At 45.5% G+C, this 9,847-nt stretch overlaps 1 protein-coding gene across 4 annotated transcripts in view; it reads left to right on the top strand.

Annotated features, from left to right (window-relative positions):
- Positions 1 to 397: 397 nt before the first annotated feature.
- BCL11A (BCL11 transcription factor A) overlaps positions 398 to 9,847 on the top strand; it is a 190,202-nt gene continuing 180,752 nt past the window's right edge. For all 4 annotated transcript variants that reach the window (XM_054987392.1, XM_054987382.1, XM_054987373.1 and 1 more), the window contains exons 1-2: positions 398 to 913; positions 7,567 to 7,896. In XM_054987392.1, the coding sequence (XP_054843367.1) occupies positions 859 to 913; positions 7,567 to 7,896 (385 nt within the window). In that variant the 5' untranslated portion in view covers positions 398 to 858. The remainder of the gene's footprint in view (positions 914 to 7,566; positions 7,897 to 9,847) is intronic.

Below are 9,847 nucleotides of genomic sequence, written 5' to 3'. Positions count from 1 at the left end.
GACTTTGGGTGCTGCGCATCCCCTCCATTTCGCCTGCCCGTTCCCCCCGCTCCAATCGCGTTTAAATTTCCCTCCCGTCTTGAAATAAACACACACACACACACACACAAGCCTCCCGCGCCGCCAACGTGCTGCCTTTTTTCAATTCCCCTTTTGCTTGGCGGTCACTCCCGGCTGGGCTCCCGTGCGCGCCTTTGCGCTCTCCGCCTCCTCCTCCCGCACGCCTCCTCCAGAGCCGCGGCGGCAGCGTGCGCCCGATGCCTCGGAGGGCAACCCCCTCTCCCTCCTCCCCATCCCTGGCCATTGGCTTGCCCTGCGACGGGCTCCCCCCCCCCAGCCGCCGCTCGCTCATGTCCAGCCCCTGATGACTGTCCATTGGCGTGGCGCACTCCTTCCCTCCACCCCCTTCCTCCAGTTTCGCCCTGCCCATGTTTTGTATGTCTGTGTCCAGCCAGTCGCTTGACGTTCAAGTTCGTAGGGACGTCACGTCCGCACTTGAACTTGTAGCTCAGGGGGGCTTTTGCCATTTTTTTCATCTCTCTCTCTTTCTCTCCCTCTCTCTCCTTTCTCTCTCTCTCTCTTCTTTTTTTCCCTCCCTCTCTCTCTCTCTTCCTCTCTTGCACAGAAAGGGGGGAAAAAGGAAAAAAAAAAGAGAAAAGAAAAAAAAAGCCATGACTGCTATCCCACAATTCATCTTCCCCGCGCCATCTTTGTATTATTTCTAATTTATTTTGGATGTCAAAAGACATTGATGAAGATATTTTCTCGGGAGTCTCCTTCCCTTTCTAACCCGGCGCTTCCCGATGTGATCCGTGCAAGAGAGCTCGCCGCGCGCCCGCCCGAGCAGCCACCGCCACAATGTCGCGCCGCAAGCAAGGGAAACCCCAGCACTTAAGCAAACGGGAATTTTCACGTAAGTAAACCTTCTTGCCTGCCTGCCTGCCTAATTCCCCCCTCCCTTGGAAGAGAGATCTATATATTTTTAAAAATTGCACCCTCTGCATCTGGCACACGAGAAGTCTTTTTGGTGCATGCATTTTAATTTTTTCCCTTTTTTTAGTTTTGGAAACGGGGAAAAAAGAGCAACTCACCTTGAAGTCAGTTTCTCCCCCTTCCCCCTCCCCCGCAACGCGAGCATCTCGCTTACTTTTCCAGCCGCCTCCTTCGGCATTCAGGCGCTCGCTCAAAGTTCCATTTAATTCCCCCCCCCATTGATCCCACTATAGATATTGTGCCGGAAGAGAGCGCGCGACAGTGTGCATGTGTGTGCGTGCGCCTGCAGCTTGCAAATGAATTGCAACTTAAAAGAAGCAGGCGAGAGCAGATCTTGCAAAAGAGAGACGGGGGGGGGGATATGTACGTGTGCGTGCAAAAGAAACGCGCGTTTGCAACCACGAGGAAGGAGCGAAATCCGGATCGGGAGATCTTGGGGCGCCCTGTCGGATGGACCCCCCTTTTTCCAAGCCCTGCTTTCCCTGCCTGCGTCCAGCCCCCCTTTATTCTTTCCCCCCAGGCGCTCAAAATGTGCAAAAAGGGGGCCTTCTTTTGTCTCCGCTGGCGAGACCGGGGTGGTGGGAGATCGCCCCGCCACTGCTCCGTGCGTGTCCCGCTCCTTTTCTCCCCCCAGCCACCCCACCCCCCACCCTCCCGGCGAAAGGGCAGCCGAGGGGCAGACGCGGCGTCTGCCTTGGCCGGAGCTCTCGGGCTGCCCTTCTGAGCTCTCCTTCCCCCTCGCCCAGCGCCTCTCCTCGCCGGCGGTCTCCCGGCCCCCTCCCTCCTTTCTCTTCCCTCCTCCTCGGCCCCCAAACTCTTTGCTTTGCAGAAAAAAACTTGAGACTGAAGCGAAAGGCGAGTGAGGCGAGGGAGAGCTCGGAGCGTGGTTTGGGTCTCCCTCCTCTCTCTCGCTCCCTCGCCTACTATTTTTTGGAAGATTTTCAAAAAAAGGAGGAAAAAAAGTGGAAGTGGATTTTGATTGGGAAAAATCTCGTGTCTGAATGTTTACAAGCGCCGCGTGTGCTTCGGACTCGCTGCCAGCAAACAGACGAGGAGAACAAACGCTTTGGGAAAGAGCGAGAAAATCGCAACGTTGTAGGCGCGCGCATGGAGGCGAGAGACGGATAGTCAAAAGAAGTCTCCATCGAGCTTTGCGGGGCTGATCGCAGTTAGGGATTGATAAAAATAAAGACTTCTCTCCCCCCCCCCCCACAACTCCCCAGCCCAGCAGCCATTTCAACGCCAGGCGAAAACGTTGCTGCTTTTTTCGAATTGAAATTTTCTCTTTTTTTGCAGCGCGTGGGTTCGGCTCTCCCCTTTCTCTTTGCCCCCAAGCCAAGTCGTGCACAAAAGCTTCGAGCGCCTGCTTTGCTTGCAACACAAAAGGGAAGTCTGGTCTGGACTGGGGGGGGGGGGGTGGCGGCAGATGAAATTATATTAGTGCGGTGTTTGCAAAACAGGAGAAAAAAAGACATTGCCTGCTCTTATTTTAGGCGTTTTGTTACACCTTTCTCCACTGGTTTGCTTTTGCAAAAAAAAGTTTGCATTTGCAATCTCCACCTCTCCCCCTTGATATAACCCCTGCCTGTATTGTAATGCAGAGTAATGCTGGTATTGCAACGTTGACGTTTAAATTGCTCCTAATAGCAGGTTTTACCCCCCCCCCCCCACACACACACATAGCAAGGAGGTAAAAGGATTTTTTAAAAAAGGAACCTTCTCAATACATTATCTTTCCCCGCTTCCTTTCCGGCGTTTTCTTAGGACCCCCTTTTAAAAAAATGTAGAGAGTTGTATTATCTGTTGCAACATAACTGTCATACTTCTGGACGTCCTATCGCCCCTCAAGCCCGTTGCAACAACTATTCAGCTTCCCTCCCTTCGGCCAAACTGATAACCTAATTTGACTTTTTATCACAAATATGCCATCTTCGTGAGGGGGTTGGGGGTTGGGAAGAGTCTACTGATTATTTTGAAAATAATCATTTGCTAGTACCCTCTTCTCCCCCTCCCAATTCTTGGAGACCTAGCAATTAAACAAACAAAAAATCCCTAGATATACAAAAAATTATAAATAGCCCTGAGTGTCTTTTTAAATATGTAGGTGGAAAAGTTTGTTAGGTGAATCTGTACAGATTCTATGCAAGTTGTTAACCCCCCCCTCCATTATGAACCTTGGAAGAAAAGGGGGGTGGAAATCTATATGAGATTCCCTCCCACCTTAAAAATGCCAATTTTGGCCGCTAGGAGGCAGAGTGAGATCAAAAAAGCGCCTCGAACTTGCACCTGATCTGTTTCCCTGGTATGCTTTAATTCTCTACATACTCCCTTTCGAGGGGTGGGGGCGGTGTTTGTGAGCATGTAGAGCTTTTTTCCCTCCCTCCCCATCCAAGTAATTCCAACCCCCCTTTGTTCTTAATTTTATCTTCTTGTATGGATGCCGAGGGAAAGAACCCAAAGCATCCCGTAGTTACAAATGACACCTCCGCTCACCCACCTTTCAGATTCTCACTTAAGCCTTTGCTTGTTGTGATGCCCGCTCCCAATGTCCCTCCATTGGAAAGAAGCTGCAGAAAGACTTCTGGGTTGATCAGGAGGACTAACAACTTGGCATTTGATTTTTCCCCTTCTCAAAGGAAAACCTAGCAAAGCTCCTCAGTGCAAAGATGAGTCAGAGACAATAAAAAGCACTGAAACATTACCTGAATTCTTCTCTAATGTATGCACATATACATTTAAATATATACACAGCCACCCACCCAGAGGTTGCTAAGGAGTTGCGCGAAGCAAGGAAAAGCTTGCAACTCTGCGGAGAGCCGAGGATGTGGGGATTTCTTTCCAGTGACTTCTCATTTCTTTGGCTTGACTTGAAAAGCATCTGCTTTTGTTTGGGTGGCTTGGTGGGGATCTGTTATCACCCACTCCCCCCTTCCCCCTTCCCCCAGCCCTATTTGAGATCAGATCGTTGCTTTTGAAAATAAATAGTTCTCTTATTTTTTAAAAAAGGATAGATTGAAAAGAGAATGGCTGGTCCTAGCCAAAAGGCAAGGAAACACCCTGGCTTGGTTTGCACGTGTTTGTGGATGAAGGTTCCCTTTCTAAGGCATTTCTCCCTCCTCATTGTGTTTCTTCCCAAGTTCTTTCCATTCACCTAAAGGCTGCATGCTCCTTCCCCTTTTCTGTTGTGCTTTTAAAAAATAGCCCCCCTCCCCCCAGCTTGGCTTTCCCGTATGACTTCAAACCGTTAAACTAGTGCTAGGATACATTTGGAGGCAAACTTGAAATTCGGTTGCTGCTGGATTCTTTCTCATTTAAATTTTTTGAAAAGAGACTTTTGTTTTGTTTAGCTGCTCTCCATGGTTTGCCGGCAAGGCTTGACCTGTTTGCTAAATCCATGTTTCATATATGAAATATACATTTTTCTAATCGAGGAAAGTGCTTCCTCCCCTTTCTTTTCTGCTTCCTTCTGTCTTCATCTCCTTGCCTGTGGAAAGAGGTGAAATCCGTGACACGGAGGCTTTGTTTTTGAATTTACCCGCTTCTCTTCCCCGTGTGCTATTTTTTAAGGTTAACCTTTATAAAGAAAAGATACAGAGACTGATTTTTCTTGCAGATCCCTTGTTGCAGGATATTTTAAACAGCAAAATCCGATGCACGAATATCTGAGTGGCTAAGACAGTTGATTTAGAAAAACGTTTTCATGCAAATAGGCAGCAAATATGAATTAGATCTCCTTAAGATGCACCTGGTTTAAAATAATGGTGGTGAAAATGTTGCCTCAGATTCTTTACTTACTAAGCCAAAGGTTCTGAAAAGAGTGTAGCCCCAATCCTGATTTTTTACATCACTCTGTAATTTTTTTTTAAATTAGCAATCATTTATTTTAAGAATGTTGGGGGGGGGGAAGTGGAGGTTAGGGGATTTATATCTGTACATTTTAATATCTTGTATTTCCGCGAACTTTACCTCCTATAAAATTAATTGGCTGAGATGTAGAGGAGTAATCAAAGCTTTTGAGTTGCTGATTTTGCTCAGAACTCACCCCAGTTTTAGTGATTTCCAGAAATCTCTTTTTTGTGCCTGTCGTTTCTTGGCTATTGTTTAGCATGACTTTTGACTGCCTGAAAAGGTGACTGTCTGTTTTGTTAAACCATATTACACATTTCATGAACACATCAGGCCTAAGAAACAAAAAAATGTTGTAGTTTGACAAACTAGATAGGCAGAGGTTCCTGTTACAGAGAAGTATTCAATTGTTCTGACATCTTCCTGCTTGGAGTGTACTCCAAAGTTTGTATGAAAAAATAATCCAAGTTAAAATATCTTGAGAGTGAGAAAGAAACCTGTTGGGACTACCTGTCATTGTGGTTGTGTTGTCACTTGGTCAAAATGCAATCTGATAGTCACTCTTCCAAAAAGAAAAAAAATTGCAACATGCTCTTATACTTACTCTTTTTCTTTTGTACTTCTGGAAAAACTAATGTTTGTTACCGTAAATGATCAAGAAGCTTAGACAAGTTCCTCCATGTGCTGAAAACATAAAGAATATAACACCTATATTTCTGTAATTGACCTTACCTTAAATTAGGAGAAAATTTTGAAGGCCAGAATTTATAACCATTTGTTCTATTTGGATACCAGGTATGAGAGGTGCAGACTGACTTCAATATTATTTTATTCTGCACATTTGGGAGTTATTCTTGATGCTCTCCTACCCCCCTCCCCATATTCTACCTAGCTAGGACTGAAAATAAATTTAACTGAAGTTTGATTTTTTTTTGCACTTTTATCAAAACCTGTTCCAATATGGTGCAGTCAAATTAAAATCTATTTTTTGATTCTCTGTGGCTTTAAGTTCATTAAATGTGAAATTGGCCGCATGCTAAAGAAGGTCAAGCTGATTAACTGTTGAGGTGTTGGGTCCTGCCACACTTCCCGTAACTGCTAGCATTTGATATTTTGCAAGAATGCCATTTCACGTTTGTTTGTGGGTGAGAGGACTGGGTGGTAGCTGTAGGGAACTCACTGGCCAGGCTGGGTTTTTCTTATGTCTCTGTGGAATCACGAATGCTACATGGCTCCCTTTTTGCCTAGATAATTCAGGAGAATGTAAATGGGAGGGGGGGGAAAGCACCCCCAGTACAGGTCTGTCTTGTTAAGCTATCTACTGGTGATAGGGTGTGCAGAAATGGGCTCTTAATGGAGCTTTCTGGAGCTCGTACAGGAAATTAATCAACCCTGACAATGTTAGGAGAAGTACTTCAAATCCAAATAGAAGACTTACCCTCTCTTGTTATGAAAACTCTGATTCAATTGGCTTTATACAGTTTTTTAATCTTAGGAAGGCCACTGGTACAAATATGTTTTTGAATTATTGGGGCATTCCTTTCCTTGAGGGAAAGGGTAAGCGCACCTCACACTAATTGGATTATTTTCTTATGTCTTTCGAAGTATCATCTTTCCTTAAATTGTAGCTAGCAATTGCCAATGTGACTTGGAAACACAGACAATTTTTTTCCTGGGTGGCACAGTTGAAAATGAGAGAGCTGTAAAAAAAAAAAAGAATATGAAGATTTATATGAATGATCATTGGTTATCTTTCTTTCCTGTTTGCCTGGCTGTTTTAGAGAGAACACAAGCTTTTTTGCAGTTGAGATTCTGTTTACGGCTGCATGGTGTACAACACAGAACATGCAAGCATGCCTTGAAATAAGTAGCAGACCTGTTTGGGTGCTGTGTGCCAGGTGACAGGCCAGCACACGCAAGCTATTTTGTCTTGTGATTATGTGTACTTGTATTTTTGTAGGCATGTACACACACTGGCTTATACCTGCAACCTTAAACATTGCATGGTATCCAAACATATCATACTTGCCATGGGAAAAAAAATCCTAAAACATACATACACAAAGCGATTTGCAAGAGTAGCTGTCCTAGTCTTACTTCTGAAGACCTTTGGAGAGTATTAATAACAACATAATTCCTCTCCAGTGTTTTTTATTGCATCGATTTGTTCACTCAAAAGAGCAGATTTGCTTGGACCTTCTAACACACAGAGAGACTCTAAAGTGGCCCCTTCTTTACGGTTACTCATATTGGAGCTGCTTTCCCCTTTAGATAGATCCCGCTCAGCGCTGCTGATAAATTCGTTTTCCTGTTGAAATGACAACATGCTGTAAAGGGGAAGCTCTCTTGCCGTCTTGCGGTTGGGACTGCACTGGCTTAATCTTGTTTGCCTCTTTAAAAAGAAAAAAAAAGCATGAGAGAACTTTAAAAATTGGGGGTATGTTGGGTGCCTTCCCTCCTGAAGGCACCTCTTTATATTAAGGAAGATCCTTGACGTAAATGAAGTCTCTTTTGTTCCTGTATGAAGACAAAAGATACCCATTGGGTCAGAGTATATAGCAAGATGTTAGGGTGAAGATGAGACACTGTAGTTCTCAAACATCCTTCATGTTTTTGAAACGTGGACCTGTTTAGTGCAGGGGTTGCCCTCACCCCCCCCCCCTGGTTCTTCCTCATTTCTCCTCTCTGGGATATTAAAGTTGTCCTTTTTGTCCTCTCTTACTGCAGCCGAACCTCTAGAAGCCATTCTCACCGATGACGAACCAGATCATGGTACGTTGGGAGCTCCAGAAGGGGACCATGACCTTCTTACATGTGGCCAGTGTCAGATGAACTTCCCATTGGGGGACATCCTTATTTTTATTGAGCACAAACGGAAACAATGCAATGGCACCCTTTGCCTAGAGAAGGCTGTGGATAAGCCCCCTTCGCCCTCGCCGAGCGAGCTGAGAAAAGCATCCAATCCTGTGGAGGTTGGCATCCAGGTCACGCCCGAGGATGACGATTGTTTGTCAACGTCATCTAGAGGAATTTGCCCTAAACAGGAACATATAGCAGGTAAATCGAAGCGATGGGGGGGCGGGGGGAGCGGGAAAGAGAAGGAAGCAGTTGCGAGTTTATTGCTGGCCTGTTTGAAGCCTGTAGACTGCAAGAGGCATGGAATTTTGCTCTACTAATTCGTACAAAGCATTTCTGTTTATATTAAGCATATACGTGCATACTGTTTTCTTATGATTATCTATAGAATCTAGAGACCCGTGCCACACTACTGACTAAGTGTCTAGCTTTGGGTCATCAATGAGCTGCTTTGTTTGCTTTGAGTTTGTTTAACTTCCCAGCCTTGATAATTCCACCCACTTCCTTTTGAGTAGTGCTGCAGGAAACACTAATGTAAACTGCGGTAGCCCCATCAGAACATGGCCAAATCACCGAAGGGAGAAGTCTGCTGGGAAGAGGCTTCCCTTCAACCTGTCTCCTGTTCTGTGCTCTCATTGGCTATTTTACCCCACATGTTTATAAGCACAAAAATGTTAGCATAGCATTATGTTTTAGCGTCATGTTTTGAGATGTGGCAATAGTGGCGTTTCACTAGTGCTTCTTGTAGTAAGCAAATACAGTCTTCTATCCATGCTGTGAACATATACTGGAAGACCTGATTGGGTGTCCCTTCTTGACGCATGTCTGTTATGCATTGAGCGACCTGTGGAGCCACAGCAAACATGATTTCTTTATAAAGTGTGGAATAGCCCATAAGTGCAGCATTCTCTCCAGCTCGGTCTGACTTGTGGTTCTTCGGGCTTAGAGGTCCATTGATTCCCCCTCAAACTCTGGAATGTAGCACCGGAAGACAAAGTTTCTGCTTAGGACCCTCACACAAACCTGAGCTTCATTAGCTCTGGCTTGTCAAATCAGACAAGAAGCCTACCAGCGTGGAACCCACTCCTCCAAACACATAGATGCGCATTTTACAAATGGTCGGTGTGCACAATTAATTCTGCAGCCCCCAGTGCCTTCACTCCAAGAATTTAATTCTCAGCAGCACCCCTGCTTGCTGGAACCGGTTGCATAGTCTTTCTATTTTTCTTTTTAATTATTATTTCTTGCAAACTTGAGGGGAGGGGAGGAAGGGTTAACATCACCCAGCCTCCGATCCATATTGGCTGTCACTGCGTGGGTTGTAATTAAAGGCAGCCCCTTGGCGAAGTGACACAGCTGACCTTGACTTTAAGATGCCATTTTCCACTGCCCAGGCCAGAGTAGAGAGGGCAGTTGCTGAAGCACACAGGCCTGCTTCTTCGGAAAGTTTAAGGGCATGCTGGAGATTTCAAAAGGTTGGTTTGACAGGGGGGGAGGCTGCTTTCTGCAATCCTGCCTCCTCAGCCAAATGATAAATGCTTCCCCCGTGCTGTCTCTTGTCTCTGATGTGGTTTTGACAGATGTATCTTGATTTTCTTCTGTGGCTTTACACTGCCACATGTCACCCATACAAATGTCCGAGGCGGGTTGGCTTTTGGGGCAGGCAAACCATCTGAATGTGTAATTTAAGGAAAAATAAAATAAAATGTAACGGATGCCATTCCCTGCAGTTAATCATCCCTCCCAACCCCCCCCCCTTTTAATTACTGGCAAGACGCTGCAGCTTGCTGCCGTGTTTAAATCGAGGCGAAAAGACGTTTGAAGTTAATACAAACGCAGATAGGTCTGTTTGGCTAATAAGGCCAGTTTTAGCTGTTAGGATCCAGATGGCAAAACGGGAACGGCATCTCTTGGCCTTCAGTAGTGCTTGAAAAATATGCAGCCTCCCAGTCGACATACACATCCGATAAAAGCATGAGGGAAGGCCAGAACAGTGTGCATAAAGTATCACTTGGGCTATTGTTTGAACAGCCTTAGGGATATTGAAACATTAAGAGGAGTACAGTATATAAGTCGCATGCTGTCTTGCATATGCACACACACACACAAACATATCTCGCTGTGTGTATGGATATATCTGTTCGTGTGTGTA

Source organism: Eublepharis macularius, chromosome 1, assembly GCF_028583425.1.
Source record: "Eublepharis macularius isolate TG4126 chromosome 1, MPM_Emac_v1.0, whole genome shotgun sequence".
Lineage (NCBI taxonomy): Eukaryota > Metazoa > Chordata > Lepidosauria > Squamata > Eublepharidae > Eublepharis > Eublepharis macularius.
The sequence above is the reverse complement of the archived record's forward strand: the minus strand, read 5'-3'. Positions and strand labels throughout refer to the sequence as shown.